Source organism: Calliphora vicina, chromosome 2 (genome assembly GCF_958450345.1).
Source record: "Calliphora vicina chromosome 2, idCalVici1.1, whole genome shotgun sequence".
Classification (NCBI taxonomy): Eukaryota; Metazoa; Arthropoda; class Insecta; order Diptera; family Calliphoridae; genus Calliphora; species Calliphora vicina.
The window spans coordinates 86,276,077-86,298,084 of record NC_088781.1 but is presented as its reverse complement, the minus strand read 5'-3'; the positions used below and the strand labels follow the sequence as shown (position 1 = coordinate 86,298,084).

The following is a 22,008-nucleotide window of genomic DNA, read 5'->3' as shown; positions in this document are numbered from 1 at the left end:
AAATTAAAAATTAAAGAAATATGTATTAAAACTAAATATAGTGTAGATAATTGAATAGTTAGGGCTTTACTTATTTATGCAAAATATAAATATTTTGTTAATTTGCTTAGAATATATAGATATTGAAGTATAATAACAAGCTTTGACAGATGTTAGAACCAAACAAGCGAAAAAAGAGTAATCAGCTGATTGACTGACTCCACCTTGTATAAATTCGCCTTGTGCAGCCCTTTAGTACCTATGTATATTGTTAAAGGTATTTATAGACGGCAATACTAAGTATTAATATTTGTAAAAAAAATCAAGTATCAAAATACAATTCATAAAACAATGCAAAAACATTTTATTTTCATATGCATCGGGTATGTATTTATAAATACAAATAAGGCAAATAAAAATGTCAATATAATATAAAATAAAAAGAAAGTTTGTAGAAAATATCAATCAACAAAGAAATAAACAATTGTAATACTATCGTGTAAACAATAAATGTTTTTTCGAAACGATTTTTTTGAAATACCGAATGATTTCAATAATATTTTAAATTTGAAAAGTGTTAATACTCAGTATTGCCGTCTATAAATACTTGTCTATCTGTATTTCCAATTTTGGATTTTTTTTTTTTTTATTTTTATTTTTATTGATTTCAATACATAAAAGCCTTCGTGGCTTTTAGATTAATAAACATGTTATACAATAATAACATCATTAATTCAAGTTTAAACTATAAAAACTAAATATAATAGTGTACAAATGGCTCCCCAGCCACACAAACTTTGCTTAAATGAAAAGTAAAACAAATTTATAAATCCTGAAAACCAGATTACAATATAATTATTTTCAAATATTAACAGAAGAAAGATATTATAAAACTTTTAATTTATATGTAGAAATGGAAAATGAGAATAATTTAAGATCCGATGGCAATTGATTCCAAATACGACAGATCCTTATTTTAAACGAATGTTCGAAAATTGAAAGATGTATTCGAGGTACTTCAATTTGAATATTCCGAGAATTTTTTTATATTTTTTGTGATAATGAAAAAGTTATGTTTTTTTTTAAACGGGACAAATGGCGTCTTGTTCAGAGTATCGCTGGGACACGGGACATTCGACTCTAAAACTGGTCTGTTCCGACGAAAACTGGGCGGTTGGCAAGTCTAGTAGTGTTGCTGGCTGCAAACTAAGTCCCCTTTTACAATGCAGAAATTGAAAGGCAGACAGACGAAGTTTGTGGGCGAGGGGTTGGATAGGTAGAGTTTTGTTGTTTTTTAATGGTTTGGTGTGTTCTTGTTCTTAATAACTGTTACTTTCTCTTTTATTTACATACAATAACATATTATTAGTAGTATTTTTTAACAAGTTATGGATTATGATAAGTATGAAGTAATGAAGTCTGAAATTTTAATTGTTATTAATCTTTTAATAAATTTTATATATTATAAAGTCACAAGCTTATAAGTCATCCAGATTATTTGTGTTTGTTTCTTTTCTGTTTCTCTCAACACCAAACCTAAAATGTTCTCTAATAAATCACTCTCTCAGTGATATATCACAAAAAATTATTTTTTCGGTCTCTGTTAAAAACTCCAAATTGAAAGTAAGTTCGTTTATTTCCTAGTTTATTGTTCGTGGAGACACCATGTAAATAATGTCAAGTTATATATATTTAATAGAGGGTACTTTTTATCCCAGCTGTTTTCAGCCCAATTGCCAAATTTGTGTTTATGTTTGACAACATTTGGCGAAATACTAATTTTTTATGTGTAATTTCGCACAAGTATTTGTTATTTTTTAATTCTTCTTTCAGTTTTTTGACAGTTGGGGTTTTTAACAAAATGCCTATTGTTTTTTTATTTGCAGTATGGACGAGTCCTCTTTATATGAATTCGCCTTGTACTCTGTAATCACGCCTAATTTTTTGTGGGTTTTGCCAAGTGTTTATTTTTGTAAAAGTAACAAAAATAAAACTTTGACAACTTAAACCACATAAACAAATTGCAAGTGGTTTTTGTAAATGTTGTACTTGGTGTAGAATCGACATCAACTGGAATATAATTTCGCCTTGGGTTTTGTTTTGTGAACACATAATACTTTTTTTTCCCCTGATACTAAAATTACAACTGTGTACAAAAAATGATTTTTTTAATGTACGGTAACACTATGATTTAAGCACTATGAACAGTGTTGTCAGATTGGGGGATTTTTCCCCAAATTGGGGATTTTATTTTGTAAATGGGGATAAATAATTGGGTTTGGGGATATGGGGAACATTTGGGGAAATATTGTATGTTTTGGGGATTTTTTAATATCGTAAGAAAACATTGAGCTTTAAGTCTGATAAGTCGTAACATTTCAACAATATGCTATTTGACATTTTATACTGGCAATCCTTGTTATTATTTGTTATTAATAGACGTGAATATTAGTTTGAGAAGAAGAATTTGTAACGTTAAAAATGCCAAAAAAATAAAACTGCAAAAAAAGCATAATTCCATAATTGAATATTGGTCTCAAGGTATTTCTTACGGAATAAAATCCGAAATTTAAATGTATATAAAGAATTGTATTCATTTCAAAATTAAATGGAAAATTACATTCTGAGTTCTCTTACAGTTGGTTATAGTTTGTTAAAAATACAACTTTTTGTGTAATTTTTAATTTTTTTTTAAATAAATAACCTTTATATATTATAAATTTAATTTTTTAAATTATTATATGTAGAACAAATAAAGTACATATAAATATGTATGAATTAAAATTAAACTGGTATTTTCGCTGGGGATTTTTGGGATACCACAAACTGTTTTTTGAGGAATTTCGGGGATGAAAAATTTAAATTTGGGGATAAGTCTCGAAAAAAATCTGGGAACCATGACTATGAATGCGGCAATTTGAACACTGACAATCTTATTAAACTTGTAAATTCAAATATTAACGCGGTACGTTTTTTATAAATCTTTCAGGAAGGAAGGTTTTTACATATTTTGTACAATGAATAACTCACGTCACTATATGTCTCCAAATGGAGTGTTAAAAAGTAATAGTAAATCAGTATGTAGTGATGGCAAGACAACTTTGCGAGATGGTGTTCTACTAAGCTGTGCACAGAAGCGATTAAATACAAATATCAATAATGTTAAACATGAATTGAATGAATCAGAATTAATGAAAGAATATCCAGTGTTATCGCCATCTACAACTCGTTGCAAATCGAAATTGAATCCTGTTATTAATGCCTGCTACACCCCCTCATCCTTGTTTCGTAGTGCAAATGCATGCTCAACTCCAATTAGTGTAAGAACTGTAAAGAAATCTAAGCAATGTCTTATGAATACCAGTCGAAAGAACAACGATGGTGAAGCTCGTTTAATTGTTGCTGTACGTGTTAGACCATTGAACGCCAAGGAGTGTTTGCTTCCTTCAATATCAAATGTAATTGTGGTTAATAGTCATGAAGTAACAGTAATGGTTGGCGCCAGTGCTGATGCTTCTTCAGGTGTCAATCACTCATTTGCATACGATCATATTTTCTCCAGTTGCAATCCCAATTCGTCAGATTATGCGAATCAAAAGGAAGTATTTCTAAAAACAGCTCAACCATTAATTATACGAGCCTTTGAAGGCTACAATGCTTGTCTTTTTGCATATGGCCAAACAGGCTCTGGAAAATCGTACAGTATGATGGGCATTGATACATTCGGAAGCTTTGATAATTCAGAAAATAGTGTTGAACTAAATCCTGATGCAGGAATAATTCCAAGATTTTGTCATGAACTATTTCGGTACATACATAATGGGAAAGACAAGTTTCATGCTGAAGTCGAAGTTAGTTATTTTGAAATATATAATGAAAAAATTCATGATTTGCTTTGCGTTTCACATGACATGGAAAACAGCACAAACGGCAGACTTTTGGGTGGAACGCCTACTAAAATTAAGAGAAAAGCCCTTAAAGTACGAGAACATCCTATATGGGGTCCTTACGTTGTTGATCTAAGTGTACATCCAGTGGATTCATTTGAGGCTTTACGAAATTGGTTAATAGTGGGTAACTCACAGCGTGCTACTGCTGCTACTGGATTGAATGATAAAAGCTCTCGTTCTCATTCAATATTTAACATTATGCTTAAAATAAGTCATACAGATTTATCGGTCTTGGACGCCAATGAAAGCAAGGAATCCAATCCAATACAACAATCTCGACGCAGTAAAATAAGTCTTGTAGACTTAGCTGGCAGCGAACGTATAAGTGGATCGAGTAGTGAAAGAATTCGGGAAGGTGTACACATAAATAAAAGTCTCCTTACATTAGGAAAAGTTATATCTGCACTTTCTGATGATCGAAATAGTAACAATAGTTCAGTGTTTGTGCCATACAGAGAAAGTGTTCTTACCTGGCTTTTAAGGGTGAGTACCATACCCAGAGTTATCTTAAACTATTTAAAAAAACCTTACAATTTCTAGGCATAGATTTATCTCTCTATCTCCCATTATCACAGTTATGTTTTACTCTAAAGTTACACTGAGTTTTCATACAAAAAATATTTTAACCGACAGTATCACTAAAAGTTAACATATAACCAGCACTATTTTTTTTCTAAAATCCGAAAATTCTCAATAAATATAATGACATATTGTTAATGTTTATTTTTTACTTAAATGTATATATCTGTAGAATAGAACTGTATGTATACGTGAAATCCCTACCTTCCTAACTTTCTTATTTAAAAAGTTATTAATTAGAAACATATTGGCTTAAGTCCTAAGAAAGACTATTGCATTTACAATAAGCGCCAAAATATACTTAAGAAAACAGTCAATTATATTTTATTTTGTTTAAATAGCTTATAATGACTTTAGTTGTTATTGTTATTTTTCACGAAATAAATTTTCATAAATAAGAGGATGTGGGTGAAGTTAGCTACGAAAGTTAGCTCCGTTTTTTAACATTTCTATGTTAATGTATAAACTAACATAGCTCCTACTCAAAGACTGTTAAGTTAACAGAGCTGCTTTATATTACACTCAGTAAACATTTTATCAATAAAAACCAAAAAAAAGGGGTTTACCGATCATTCAGCTTTAATATATAATAACATTTTTTTTGGATAAAAAAAAATAAATATTTATTATGAACAATCGTTGATATTTTTGCTTGTACAGTATTATCTCCTTTTGAAATCCGAAAAATTGGCCAAAAATGGAAAGGTGCTCCTTATCTACTTAATGGGGTCGAAAGCCATGTAGTCATAGATTTCAGAACTGTATTGCTTATATTCAGAATCAGTATAGCATTTTTGCAGGAGCATTATCAAAATTATGAAATTGTGAATTTTGTCATATAAGGATATTTTGAAATCCGAAAAATTGGCCAAAAATGGAAAGGTGCTCCTTATCTATTTAATGGGGTCGAAAGCCATGTATTCATAGATTTCAGAACTGTATTGCTTATATTCAGAATCAGTATAGCATTTTTGCAGCAGCATTTTTAAAATTATGAAATTGTGAATTTTGTCATATAAGGATTTTTTGAAATCCGAAAAATTGGCCAAAAATGGAAAGGTGCTCCTTATCTACTTAATGGGGTCGAAAGCCATGTATTCATAGATTTCAGAACTGTATTGCTTATATTCAGAATCAGTATAGCATTTTTGCAGCAGCATTTTCAAAATTATGAAATTGTGAATTTTGTCATATAAGGATTTTTTGAAATCCGAAAAATTGGCCAAAAATGGAAAGGTGCTCCTTATCTACTTAATGGGGTCGAAAGCCATGTATTCATAGATTTCAGAACTGTATTGCCTATATTCAGAATCAGTATAGCATTTTTGCAGGAGCATTTTCAAAATTATGAAATTGTGAATTTTGTCATATAAGGATTTTTTGAAATCCGAAAAATTGGCCAAAAATGGAAAGGTGCTCCTTATTTACTTAATGGGGTCGAAAGCCATGTATTCATAGATTTCAGAACTGTATTGCCTATATTCAGAATCAGTAAAATGCTCCTGCAAAAATGCTATACTGATTCTGAATATAGGCAATACAGTTCTGAAATCTATGAATACATGGCTTTCGACCCCATTAAGTAGATAAGGAGCACCTTTCCATTTTTGGCCAATTTTTCGGATTTCAAAAAATCCTTATATGACAAAATTCACAATTTCATAATTTTAAAAATGCTGCTGCAAAAATGCTATACTGATTCTGAATATAAGCAATACAGTTCTGAAATCTATGAATACATGGCTTTCGAGGTGCCGTGAAATAAGGCCATAGGTAATAAGGCCATATGGCCTTATTGCACATTGCGTTGAGAAATAAGACCATATGGCTTTATTACCACCGAGGTAGTGAAATAAAGCCATTATGGCATTATTGCATCTTAGAAAATTTTTTGTTTGCTTAAATGATTTATTTAATTTGACAAAAAAAGAAAGTTCAATCAAAAATTAAGGAACATCCACTCCAAAAAAAAAAGTATTTTTTAATAATTTATTTACAAGAAAGGCTTTATTTAGCGAAGCCGCCTGCCGCGTTCCATGGAGGAGAAAGTCCCTAAGGCCATATGGCCTTATTACCTATGGCCTTATTTCACTGCACCGGCTTTCGACCCCATTAAGTAGATAAGGAGCACCTTTCCATTTTTGGCCAATTTTTCGGATTTCAAAAAATCCTTATATGACAAAATTCACAATTTCATAATTTTGAAAATGCTCCTGCAAAAATGCTATACTGATTCTGAATATAGGCAATACAGTTCTGAAATCTATGAATACATAGCTTTCGACCCCATTAAGTAGATAAGGAGCACCTTTCCATTTTTGGCCAATTTTTCGGATTTCAAAAAATCCTTATATGACAAAATTCACAATTTCATAATTTTGAAAATGCTCCTGCAAAAATGCTATACTGATTCTGAATATAGGCAATACAGTTCTGAAATCTATGAATACATGGCTTTCGACCCCATTAAGTAGATAAGGAACACCTTTCCATTTTTGGCCAATTTTTCGGATTTCAAAAAATCCTTATATGACAAAATTCACAATTTCATAATTTTGAAAATGCTGCTGCAAAAATGCTATACTGATTCTGAATATAAGCAATACAGTTCTGAAATCTATGAATACATGGCTTCGACTCCATTAAGTAGATAAGGAGCACCTTTCCATTTTTGGCCAATTTTTCGGATTTCAAAAAATCCTTATATGACAAAATTCACAATTTCATAATTTTGAAAATGCTGCTGCAAAAATGCTATACTGATTCTGAATATAAGCAATACAGTTCTGAAATCTATGAATACATGGCTTTCGACCCCATTAAGTAGATAAGGAGCACCTTTCCATTTTTGGCCAATTTTTCGGATTTCAAAAAATCCTTATATGACAAAATTCACAATTTCATAATTTTAAAAATGTTGCTGCAAAAATGCTATACTGATTCTGAATATAAGCAATACAGTTCTGAAATCTATGAATACATGGCTTTCGACCCCATTAAGTAGATAAGGAGCACCTTTCCATTTTTGGCCAATTTTTCGGATTTCAAAAAATCCTTATATGACAAAATTCACAATTTCATAATTTTGAAAATGCTCCTGCAAAAATGCTATACTGATTCTGAATATAGGCAATACAGTTCTGAAATCTATGAATACATGGCTTTCGACCCCATTAAGTAGATAAGGAGCACCTTTCCATTTTTGGCCAATTTTTCGGATTTCAAAAAATCCTTATATGACAAAATTCACAATTTCATAATTTTGAAAATGCTCCTGCAAAAATGCTATACTGATTCTGAATATAGGCAATACAGTTCTGAAATCTATGAATACATGGCTTTCGACCCCATTAAGTAGATAAGGAACACCTTTCCATTTTTGGCCAATTTTTCGGATTTCAAAAAATCCTTATATGACAAAATTCACAATTTCATAATTTTGAAAATGCTGCTGCAAAAATGCTATACTGATTCTGAATATAAGCAATACAGTTCTGAAATCTATGAATACGTGGCTTCGACTCCATTAAGTAGATAAGGAGCACCTTTCCATTTTTGGCCAATTTTTCGGATTTCAAAAAATCCTTATATGACAAAATTCACAATTTCATAATTTTGAAAATGCTGCTGCAAAAATGCTATACTGATTCTGAATATAAGCAATACAGTTCTGAAATCTATGAATACATGGCTTTCGACCCCATTAAGTAGATAAGGAGCACCTTTCCATTTTTGGCCAATTTTTCGGATTTCAAAAAATCCTTATATGACAAAATTCACAATTTCATAATTTTAAAAATGCTGCTGCAAAAATGCTATACTGATTCTGAATATAAGCAATACAGTTCTGAAATCTATGAATACATGGCTTTCGACCCCATTAAGTAGATAAGGAGCACCTTTCCATTTTTGGCCAATTTTTCGGATTTCAAAAAATCCTTATATGACAAAATTCACAATTTCATAATTTTGAAAATGCTCCTGCAAAAATGCTATACTGATTCTGAATATAGGCAATACAGTTCTGAAATCTATGAATACATGGCTTTCGACCCCATTAAGTAGATAAGGAGCACCTTTCCATTTTTGGCCAATTTTTCGGATTTCAAAAAATCCTTATATGACAAAATTCACAATTTCATAATTTTGAAAATGCTGCTGCAAAAATGCTATACTGATTCTGAATATAAGCAATACAGTTCTGAAATCTATGAATACATGGCTTTCGACTCCATTAAGTAGATAAGGAGCACCTTTCCATTTTTGGCCAATTTTTCGGATTTCAAAAAATCCTTATATGACAAAATTCACAATTTCATAATTTTGAAAATGCTGCTGCAAAAATGCTATACTGATTCTGAATATAAGCAATACAGTTCTGAAATCTATGAATACATGGCTTTCGACTCCATTAAGTAGATAAGGAGCACCTTTCCATTTTTGGCCAATTTTTCAGATTTCAAAAAATCCTTATATGACAAAATTCACAATTTCATAATTTTGAAAATGCTCCTGCAAAAATGCTATACTGATTCTGAATATAAGCATACAGTTCTGAAATCTATGACTACATGGCTTTCGACCCCATTAAGTAGATAAGGAGCACCTTTCCATTTTTGGACAATTTTTCGGATTTCAAAAAATCCTTATATGACAAAATTCACAATTTCATAATTTTGAAAATGCTCCTGCAAAAATGCTATACTGATTCTGAATATAGGCAATACAGTTCTGAAATCTATGAATACATGGCTTTCGACCCCATTAAGTAGATAAGGAGCACCTTTCTATTTTTGGCCAATTTTTCGGATTTCAAAAAATCCTTATATGACAAAATTCACAATTTCATAATTTTGAAAATGCTCCTGCAAAAATGCTATACTGATTCTGAATATAGGCAATACAGTTCTGAAATCTATGACTACATGGCTTTCGACCCCATTAAGTAGATAAGGAGCACCTTTCCATTTTTGGCCAATTTTTCGGATTTCAAAAGGAGATAATACTGTACAAGCAAAAATATCAACGATTGTTCATAATAAATATTTATTTTTTTTTATCCAAAAAAAATGTTATTATATATTAAAGCTGAATGATCGGTAAACCCCTTTTTTTTGTTTTTATTGATAAAATGTTTACTGAGTGTAATATAAAGCAGCTCTGTTAACTTAACAGTCTTTGAGTAGGAGCTATGTTAGTTTATACATTAACATAGAAATGTTAAAAAACGGAGCTAACTTTCGTAGCTAACTTCACCCACATAATAAGAGGGCTGTTATAAGAGCCAAACTAAAGATACGCGATTATTGCAAATTGGCTTAATTACTTGACATGTCAATTTTTAAATATGTAATAACAGCTTAACTCAACATATGCCAAGCAACAATCAAAACACTTATTTTCAACAAACGCCTAATCAGACATTAGCATTTTCAATTTAGTATTTCTGAGTATTTAGAGCTCACTTTCCACTAATTGGTTTTAACTAATCTATTATAAAAAAAATAATTAACTAATGTAATACTGAAATGCATGCTTCATTAATATTCGGTTTTTTAGTTTTACCATAAAATTTAAGGCATACTTACATAAATTATTTGTAAAATTGGGAAACACACATTAATTAACATCAAAAATATAAAAACAAACTGGGTAGCCAAAAAAGCTTACCGAGATGGAAGAGCGCCGTATTGTTAAAAAAATCAAGGCTCAATTTGGAAATACAGTTTCAGACGAAGTAGGGTTCAACGGCCGTATTGTCCGAAAAAAGCCTTTCATGAATTTAAAAACAGAAATCATCGGTTAAAATTTGCTAAGAATCTTAGGGCACTACACGTTCAATATATCCAAATTTCCAAGTGCCCCTTTTAACAAAATGTAAAATTTCACTGTTTCAAAAATTATATATCTCCGGTCTGAAATAAATTCTGAATATAAGCAATACAGTTCTGAACTCTCTTAATCAATGGCTTTCCACCCTATTAGGAGTATATCGAGCAAAATTCCAAAATTGACCCATTTTTTTTACAAATTTCCCCTTTTAAAAAAATTTGAAATTTCACTATTTTAAAAGTCATATTACATCGATCTGAAATAAATTCTGAATATAAGGTGAACAGTTCTGAATTCTTTGAAGTAATGGTTTTCCACCGTATTAGGACTAGATCGAGCACAATTCCAAAATTTAACCATTTTTTAAAATTTTCCATCTGACCCTTTTAACAAAATGTGAAATTTTACTATTTTAAAAGTCAAATTACTCCGATCTGAAATAAATTCTGATTATAAGGTAAACAGTTCTGAACTCTCTGAAGTAATGGCGTATTAGGACTAGATCGAGCACAATTCCAAAATTTAACCATTTCTTAAAATTTTTCATGTGACCCTTTGAACAAAATCTGAAATTTCACTATTTTTAAATTAATATAAATTAATATGAAATAAATTTTGAATATAAACTATACATTTCTGAAATCTGGTCTTTCCGCCCTATTAGGACTAGTTCTACCACATTTTAGAATTTATTAATTTTTTTTAATGTTCATGTGTCTCTCATGTATCTGGTCCAAAAATATGGTAAAAGCAAAGATATCAACGATAGTTCATAAATAAATATTTAATTTGTAAAAAATTTATTATTATATATTTAAACTGAATGTTAGGTACTAAAGACCTGCACAAGCTGCATTGTTTAACACGAAGACAATTGCCACATGATGCTTTTGTCATGTCATGTTATGTTCTTTTACCCAGAGTTTGTTTTTGCTTCACTGTGTTTCAGTTTTACTTATTTGCTTAACTACAACTACGAGAAAATAAACAAGCAAAGTCAAACAGCAAAGTCAAAAAATAAAAAACTGCTTATTAGCTTATAGTGATACAGTGAGAAGTTATCTGCTTGTGCAGCCAGTCACAGTGATTAAATTCACAAATGCTGAAATGCTGTGAGCATTTCAGCATTTTTGTTTTTTCCTATGCTTTTGCTGTGCTTTTTGCTGCGCTCTTTCACTTGGAAACAACTGCTTAAGGTTTTTTATTAATGTTCAGAAATTAAATGTGTGTTTGCACCATTCTCTTTGAAAGGTGTTTTTATTTCTCATTCATATGTTAAGCAAAAGTAATTGTAATTTTTTTTCACAAATCAAGAAATTTTAAAAATAAATGTAAAAAAATAACATTACAAAGCCATTTTTTTCGAACAAAACTCTTGTTTTGTGATATTGGTATTAAAGGGGTTTATATTTTATACACCTGAACAAATGGGCCTTTATTTCAATACATAAGTATATACATACATAATTATATAACTTATTTTTCTAAAATTTTAATTCTGCCTCCCAACAACAATTTTATTAACAACAGATTACACTTAAAAATTTGCCAACAGAATGAGAAGTCCAAACACAATATACTTTAATTCAAAGAGAATAGTGCAAACACACATTCAATTTCTGAACATTAATAAAAAACCTTAAGCAGTTATTTCCAAGTGAAAGAGCGCAGCAAAAGCATAGGAAAAAACAAAAATGCTGAAATGCTCACAGCATTTCAGCATTTGAGAATTTAATTGCTGTGACTGCCTGCGCAAGCAGATAACATCTCACTGTACCACTATAAGCTAACAACCATTTTTTTACTTTTGCTGTTTGTTATAGCTTGGGCGCAATTGCTGAAAAACTGTAAGCAAAGCATTTTTTTAGGTGCTTTTGCTAATTTCAAGCAAGCAATACAAACACTGCTTTTACCTACTTAACAGCAACACGCAAAGGCAATGTATATCAAAACAAAAAACAAACGCAGCATCATTTTAACAACATCACAACACACCAGTGTTGCCACCAAGAAAATTATAAACTACACATCCTCATACCTAAATTACACATACGAGAAAAAATTACACATGTAAATAAATTTTCGTGATTTCAATAGGAGAAATTGTCTAAAATTGTCATGAATATCAAAGGTTTTTCACAGTTTGGACCAAATACGCTCACTTTATTGTCAATGGACAATTTTCACTTGCGGTGATTTTAATTTATCCAGGAATTGGATATTAAAAGAAGATTAGCAATCTCTTTTTTTAATGAACTTTTCTAATTTAATGAATTCTTGAGATCAGTCAAATATGTCAATCCCAAATACACTTTTAACAAATATTAATCAATGTTCATTCGGAGATTATTCCATTGGAAATTGTTACATTTGTATTAAAAATTTAACAATATTTAAAAAATAGCACACTGTTTGCTTTCGAATTTGAATTTATTCCTATTTTATATAAAGTGCTTTGAAATCAGTTTTGTTTTCAGTTTCAAAGATAAATATTTTTTAGTATTTGTTTAAAAATTATAGCTCTGACCATTTTCCTTCACAGTAAATACTTTACCAGTAAAATCTTGTAACGTTTATATTTTTAAAATTTGTAGTTATAAATTTGAAATAAAGCTTCCAAAATAGTAAATAGTAAGTCAATTTTATTGTTTATTATTAAAAACACACCAGGAACCAGACAGACAATAGCATAAACACAAAACAGTTCTTACGGGTAAAAAAATAACTAGTAACAATTTGTAAAAAAAAATTTCTCACACAAATTCCTACGTTCTGGTTTTTTCTGTTAAGATTGGCTAACGTTACCCCGAAATAACTGCAATTACCGTTACCGATATAATAGTTTATATCGTTATCTGTAAATACCGCTACCCTTATTCTATAAACAATTTAAAATTATAAAAATACAAATTTTCGATTTTGGGTTATCTTGAAAATTAACGTTTTTCCAATAACAATTTTTAATAACTTGTAAAAATGTATAGTTATTGAATACTATTTGTTGTTTTATATTTTTTTTTTTATGTTGGAATTAAAAGTCTTTAATATAAACCAAAATTTAGTTTCTATTACCAATATTACGCAAACAAAACTATCACAAACGGCGAAATGTCCACTTGGAAAACCAAACGTAGCAATCTCCAAATAACTTATAATATTTTTCTGCAAACCTTAATGTTAATTCAGTTCAAACTAGATTCATATCTTCATACATATAATTCCATTATACTGAGGATATAGGATAGTAGCTATTCCCTCATATAAACGTACATATTTATTTCAGTCGGTTTTGAAATCTGAACAATCCATAATTCATTCAATTAAAATCCAAAATATAGATAAAAGACATACATATATAGATAAAAGACATTTATTTTGGATATAATTGGAATTTAAAATTACACATGAATTACATGGGCTACACATCCAAGTTAAAATTACACACAATATGTGTAATTACACATGAAGTGGCAACACTGCAACACACACAACATTAAAAAAATTAACAGATGCATGGATGACATGGAAAATAATTTCAAGTCATTTAAATCATGTATGAGGCCTTTTTTGTATGAGATGATTTCAATTCATTTGTAGTATTTATTGTGTGCAATAAGAAAAAATCTATATTAATATATAAATGTCTGTAAGTTTGTTGGTTTGTTTATTTGTTTGAGCATCACGCCTAAACGGCTGAACCGATTTTATTGAAATTTGGAACGTAGATAGATCCTTACTGGGAAGCGTCAATAGGCTATATATTTTTTTACTACGACAGGGCTAGCGAAGCGCACCGAGTCAAGCTAGTTGACTATAAAAATACAACTGAAATTTATATTTATATTGTATAGTAGGTCAAAATAAAAATACGAAAGTACACCAATGGGTTTTTCAATGTTGTTTTGGAAAATTTTACAATATTTAGTAATATTACCTGTTATATTATTACTTAAAAAGGAATACGTGGAATATAAGCCATAAAATGCCAATAATTTTCATGAAATTAAAAATGTAATGTGTTTCACATACATATTTTAAATACTACCTAACTTAGGTACAACCGCTCGAATATTATTAACGGGACATTTAATAATTACATTGCTAAATAAAATAAAACTTCATGAACAAAGCCAATTGGCCTATTAGACGGTGTTTAATTAAAGAAAATTAAATTAATGTATAAATCCTTAACGGTGAAGTTTATAATATATTTAATGATATTAAAGACAAACGTGTTTATTACTCGTTGTAAAAACGTGTTTAAATTTAATGAAGTGTCTCTGAATCGTTCGCGGCATAATTGCTACAAAAATATAAATCTACGAAAATGATCCAATGGAACAAAAGCAACTGCCCAACGATTTGAAGAAAAAGTGTAGGGCATTTATTGCGTAACTTCACAGAATTTTTTTTCCTATTTTTTGTTTTCAAATAAAATCTAGAAGGCTTGAACAAAATTATTTAAATTTTCTAGTATATATTTATGTTATTCAAAAATGTTTGAAATTTTTCTTGGAAAATATTTAATTTTTTTATGATTTTCAGCTATACAATGAGAAAATATGTATACGTTTCAGACTTTTCTATACATTTAGAAATATTGGCCAATATTGGGATATTATACAAAAATATTTTAACTACATAATGCAATTTATTATAAAATAGCAACAAATTTGTGTAAAAAAATTAAAAATTTCCTTCATGTACAAATTAATAATATTTATGAACATGTTCTTATTCTGAATGAAAAAAGTTTGGAAAAAATTCATGTTCGATTAATAATATTTATTAAAAAATTCATTCCAATTATAAATTTCTTTTTCCTGTGTTACACTTTATTATTTATATTTTTTAAAAATCTTTATATTATTTGTTCTAAATATTTAAAAAAAAATATATAATGCTAAATAATAATAGTTCTCAGATTTTCACAGTTCAGCAGTTATGTACAATTTCATTCTGCTATGCAATTTTATTCTGCCTAACAATGCGACACTTGTTAACATCAATTCAATTCAAGCTACCACACATAACAACAGCATCATCAATAGTTATAGACATGACATGGCACAACACGGTTTTCGCGGCGCGATGACATGGTACAACATGGTTTTTGCGGCGCGATGACATTGAACAACACGATGTGCGCGTCGACACAACAAAACAAAGCATCAAATTTTGAAGTAAGACATTTTTCTACAAAATGTTGTCTTGTGCAGGCCTTTATTAGGTACAACCATTTTTTTTTGGTTTTAAATCATAAAATGTTAAATTAGCTGAAAATAATGCAGTTCTGTTAACCTAACAGTCTTTGAGTACGAGTTATGTTAGTTTACATATTAACATAGGTAATGTTAAAAAACGGAGCTAACTTCACACACATTGATTTCTTTGCTTTTAGCGTATTTTTATACCAGATACATGAGAGACACATGGACATGAAAAAAAATTAAAAAATTCAAAATTTTGGTAAAACTAGTCATAATAGGGTGGAAAGGCTTGATTTCAGAAATGTACAGTTTATATTCAAAATTTATTTCATATTAATTTAAAAATAGTGAAATTTCACATTTTGTTAAAAGGGCAGATGGAAATTTGGAAAAAATGGTTAAATTTTGGAATTGTGCTCGATCTTGCCCTAATACGGTGGAATGCCATTACTTCAGAGAGTTCAGAACTGTTTAGCATATATTTAGAATTTATTTCAGATCGGAGTAATTACACTTTTAAAATAGTGAAATTTCACATTTTATTATATTCACCTTATATTCAGAATATATTTCAGATCAGAGTAATTTGACTTTTTATATAGTGAAATTTCACATTTTGTTAAAAGGGGCACATTGAAATTTTGAAAAAATGGTTAAATTTTGAAATTGTGCTCGATCTAGTCCTAATGGGTTGGAAAGCCATCACTTCAGAGAGTTCAGAACTGTTTAGTTTATATTCAGAATTTATTTCAGATCGGAGTAATTTGACTTTTCAAATAGTGAAATTTCACATTTTGTTAAAAGGGGCACATTGAAATTTTGAAAAATTGGTTAAATTTTGAAATTGTGCTCGATCTAGTTCTAATGGGTTGGAAAGCCATTGCTTCAGAGAGTTCAGAACTGTTCACCGTATATTAAGAATTTATTTCAGATCGGAGATATATAATTTTCCATATAGTGAAATTTCACATTTTGTTAAAAGGGGCACATTGAAATTTGGAAAAAATGGTTAAATTTTGGAATTGTGCTCGATCTAGTCCTAATGGGTTGGAAAGCCATTGCTTCAGAGAGTTCAGAACTGTATAACTTATATTCAGAATTTATTTCAGATCGGAGTAATTTGTCTTTTCAAATAGTGAAATTTCACATTTTGTTAAAAGGGGCACATTGAAATTTTGAAAAAATGGTTAAATTTTGAAATTGTGATCGATCTTGCCCTAATGGGTTGGAAAGCCATCACTTCAGAGAGTTCAGAACTGTTTAGTTTATATTCAGAATTTATTTCAGATCGGAGTAATTTGACTTTTCAAATAGTGAAATTTCACATTTTGTTAAAAGGGGCACATGGAAATTTTGAAAAAATGGTTAAATTTTGGAATTGTGCTCGATCTAGTCCTAATGGGTTGGAAAGCCATTACTTCAGAGAGTTCAGAGCTGTACACCGTATATTCAGAATTTATTTCAGATCGGAGATATATAATTTTCCATATAGTGAAATTTCACATTTTTTTAAAAGGGGCACATGGAAATTTGGAAAAAATGGTTAAATTTTGGAATTGTGCTCGATCTAGTCCTAATGGGTTGGAAAGCCATTACTTCAGATAGTTCAGAACTGTTCACCGTATATCCAGAATTTATTTCAGATCGGAGTAATTTGACTTTTTAAATAGTGATATTTCACATTTTGTTAAATGGGGCACATTGAAATTTTGAAAAAATGGTTAAATTTTGAAATTGTGATCGATCTTGCCCTAATGGGTTGGAAAGCCATCACTTCAGAGAGTTCAGAACTGTTTAGTTTATATTCAGATCGGAGTAATTTGACTTTTCAAATAGTGAAATTTCACATTTTTTTAAAAGGGGCACATGGAAATTTGGAAAAAATGGTTAAATTTTGGAATTGTGCTCGATCTAGTCCTAATGGGTTGGAAAGCCATTGCTTCAGAGAGTTCAGAACTGTATAACTTATATTCAGAATTTATTTCAGATCGGAGTAATTTGTCTTTTCAAATAGTGAAATTTCACATTTTGTTAAAAGGGGCACATTGAAATTTTGAAAAAAATGGTTAAATTTTGAAATTGTGCTCGATCTAGTCCTAATGGATTGGAAAGCCATTGCTTCAGAGAGTTCAGAACTGTTCACCGTATATTCAGAATTTATTTCGGATCGGAGATATATAATTTTCCATATAGTGAAATTTCACATTTTTTTAAAAGGGGCACATGGAAATTTGGAAAAAATGGTTAAATTTTGGAATTGTGCTCGATCTAGTCCTAATGGGTTGGAAAGCCATTACTTCAGAGAGTTCAGAACTGTTCACCGTATATTCAGAATTTATTTCAGATCAGAGTAATTTGACTTTTCAAATAGTGAAATTTCACATTTTGTTAAAAGGGGCACATGGAAATTTTGAAAAAATGGTTAAATTTTGAAATTGTGCTCGATCTAGTCCTAATGGGTTGATAAGCCATTACTTCAGAGAGTTCAGAACTGTTCACCTTATATTCAGAATTTATTTCAGATCGGAGTAATTTGACTTTTTAAATAGTGATATTTCACATTTTGTTAAATGGGGCACATTGAAATTTTGAAAAAATGGTTAAATTTTGAAATTGTGCTCGATCTTGCCCTAATGGAGTGCAAAGCCATTGCTTCAGAGAGTTCAGAACTGTTTAGCGTATATTCAGAATTTATTTCAGATCGGAGTAATTTGACTTTTCAAATAGTGAAATTTCACATTTTGTAAAAAGGGGCACTTTGAAATTTTGAAAAAATGCTTAAATTTTGAAATTGTGCTCCATCTAGTCCTAATGGGTTGTAAAGCCATTACTTCAGAGAGTTCAGAACTGTTCACCTTATATTCAGAATTTATTTCAGATCAGAGTAATTTGACTTTTCAAATAGTGAAATTTCACATTTTGTTGAAAGGGGCTCATTGAAATTTTGCAAAAAATGGTTAAATTTTGAAATTGTGCTCGATCTAGTCCTAATGGGTTGGAAAGCCATTGCTTCAGAGAGTTCAGAACTGTTCACCGTATATCCAGAATTTATTTCAGATCGGAGTAATTTGACTTTTCAAATAGTGAAATTTCACATTTTGTTAAAAGGGGCACATTGAAATTTTGAAAAAATGGTTAAATTTTGAAATTGTGCTCGACCTTGCCCTAATGGAGTGGAAAGCCATCACTTCAGAGAGTTCAGAACTGTTTAGTTTATATAGATCGAGCACAATTCCAAAATTTAACCATTTTTAAAAAATTTTCCATCTGACCCTTTTAACAAAATGTGAAATTTTACTATTTTAAAAGTCAAATTACTCCGATCTGAAATAAATTCTGATTATAAGGTAAACAGTTCTGAACTCTCTGAAGTAATGGCTTTCCACCGTATTAGGACTAGATCGAGCACAATTCAAAATTTAACCATTTTTTCAAAATTTCAATGTGCCCCTTTTAACAAAATGTGAAATTTTACTATTTTAAAAGTCAAATTACTCCGATCTGAAATAAATTCTGATTATAAGGTAAACAGTTCTGAACTCTCTGAAGTAATGGCTTTCCACCGTATTAGGACTAGATCGAGCACAATTCAAAATTTAACCATTTTTTCAAAATTTCAATGTGCCCCTTTTAACAAAATGTGAAATTTCACTATTTGAAAAGTCAAATTACTCTGATCTGAAATAAATTCTGAATATAAGGTAAACAGTTCTGAACTCTCTGAAGTAATGGCTTTCCAACCCATTAGGACTAGATCGAGCACAATTCCAAAATTTAACCATTTTTTCCAAATTTGCATGTGCACATTTTAAAAAAATGTGAAATTTCACTATTTGGAAAATTATATATCTGCGATCTGAAATAAATTCTAGATATACGGTGAACAGTTCTGAACTCTCTGAAGTAATGGCTTTCCAACCCATTAGGACTAGATCGAGCACAATTTCAAAATTTAACCATTTTTTCCAAATTTCCATGTGCCCCTTTTAACAAAATGTGAAATTTCACTATTTTAAAAGTCAAATTACTCCGATCTGAAATAAATTCTAAATATATGCCAAACAGTTCTGAACTCTCTGAAGTAATGGCATTCCACCGTATTAGGGCAAGATCGAGCACAATTCCAAAATTTAACCATTTTTTCCAAATTCCCATCTGCCCTTTTAAAAAATTGTGAAATTTCACTGAAATAAATTCTGAATATAAACTGTACATTTCTGAAATCAAGCCTTTCCACCCTATTATGACTAGTTTTACCACAATTTAGAATTTTTTAATTTTTTTTCATGTCCTTGTGTCTCTCATGTATCTGGTATAAAAATACGCTAAAAGCAAAGAAATCAACGATAGTTGATAAATATTTAATTTTTTTTTATCTAATTTTTAAAAAAATTGTTATTATATATTTAAACTGAATGATCGGTAAAACCATTTTATTTTGATTTTATATCATAAAATGTTAAATGAGCTGAAAATAATGCAGCTCTGTTAACCTAACAGTCTTTGAGTACGAAGTATGTTACTTTACACATTAACATAGGTAATGTTAAAAAACGGAGCTAACTGACGGAGCTAACTTCACACACATATCGAAACATCAATCAGGTTTTAGGAAAAAATATTCATGTGAAACAGCGGTAAATTATGTTATAAACAGATGGAAATTTATAAAGAGAAATCATAAAATTATGGCAATATTCTTAGATTTCAAAAGAGCTTTTGAAACAATTGATAGAAACATTCTGTTACAAAAATTACATAAATATGGTATACAAGATAATGAATTGAAGTGGTTCCAGTCATATCAGAATAATCGTAGACAAAAGACTAAAGTGAATAATGTAAAATCAAATGAAATAGCAAATGACTTTAGAGTACCTCAGGGATCAATTCTGGGAGCTCTATTATTTATTATATATATCAACGATATGCCAAAATCATTAGAAAAATGTGAAATTGTAATGTATGCGGACGATACCCTAATATTTACAGAAGCTGAATCAGAGGAAATATGCAACTACAATCTAACAATCGATATAAATAATATTGACAAATGGTTAAAAATGAATAAATTGAAATTAAATGAAAATAAAACTAAGCTTATGGAAATAAATATGGACAGTAACATAACTTTTAAAATTAATAATGTGATAATAGAAAAAGTAAATAATATAAAATATCTAGGTTTTATAATAGATAAGGATTTAAAACTAAAACAACACATTGAATATATTTGTAAAAAAATTGGAAAGAAAATTGTTTTTTTCAAAAGTCTACGAAATAAAATTTCAATTAATACAGCTATTAACATATATAATACTATTGTTAAACCACATTTTGAATACGGATCAACGGTTTTATACACATGCTGCTCAGATGCACATATTGATAGACTACAAAAACTACAAAATAAGGCGATGCGTGCAATACTAAGATGTAATAGATACACACCGATAAATAACATGTTAAGCACTCTTAAATGGCTTAATATAAAACAACGTTTAGAACTAAATACTATAAATTTAATACAAAAAATGAAAATAGGAAAAGCACCAGAATATCTGAAAGAACAATTAATATATGTTGGTGAAATTCAACCTTATAACTTAAGGAATGCTCAAGACTTTCGACTACAACGTGCGGATAATAACAACACACAAAAATCACTGTTCTATAAAGGTTTAAAACTATACAATACGATGCCAAATAGTGTAAAAAACGAGACAAACAACACCCTCTTTAGAAGGAAAGCAGTTGAATTTATAAGAAATGTTAATATAAATTAGAGCTTAATCTTACTATGTAAAAATAAATGTAAAAATTTGTTATACAAAAGTATTAAAAATACTACTAATAAAATACAAAAAAAAAAATAACAATTGTGATATAGCGAACCAATTTAACGAATATTTTGTGAACAGTATTAAGGAAATTAGAGATAATATAGAAAATGTGCAATATTTAAATGAAATACCTGTGATAAATGTTAAATTTAAATTTCGTGCAATATCAAACATAGAACTTAAAAATATGTGTAAAAGCCTAAAAAAGAAACCAGATTTTAAAAATTTAAATATTCATATTATCTTAGATAATTGGAATTTAATTGGAGATGTTGTACTGAAAATAGTAAATACATCGTGGGAAACAGGAATTTTTCCAGAAAATTGGAAAACACCAATTGAAAAGGTGGCAAAAACAAATAAATGTGAAGAATTTCGTCCGATAAACGCATTAAAACTATGTGAAAAAATTCTGGAAAAAACTGTTAAGATACAACTAGAAGATTACTTAGAAAAAAATAATATAATATCAAAATATCAATCCGGGTTTAGAAGAAGTTTTTCGTGTGAAACATCAGTGAATTATGTTATAAATAGATGGAAAAATATTAACAAAAACCACAAAATTATGGCAATTTTTCTCGATTTTAAAAGAGCTTTTGAGACTATAGATAG

The 22,008-nt window shown here is 29.5% G+C and overlaps 1 protein-coding gene across 1 annotated transcript in view; it reads left to right on the top strand.

Annotated features, from left to right (window-relative positions):
* The first annotated feature begins 2,996 nt into the window (after nucleotides 1-2,996).
* neb (nebbish) overlaps nucleotides 2,997-22,008 on the top strand; it is a 252,883-nt gene continuing 233,871 nt past the window's right edge. The window contains exon 1 of the mRNA XM_065500159.1: nucleotides 2,997-4,412. Coding sequence (XP_065356231.1) covers nucleotides 2,997-4,412 — 1,416 coding nt within the window. The remainder of the gene's footprint in view (nucleotides 4,413-22,008) is intronic.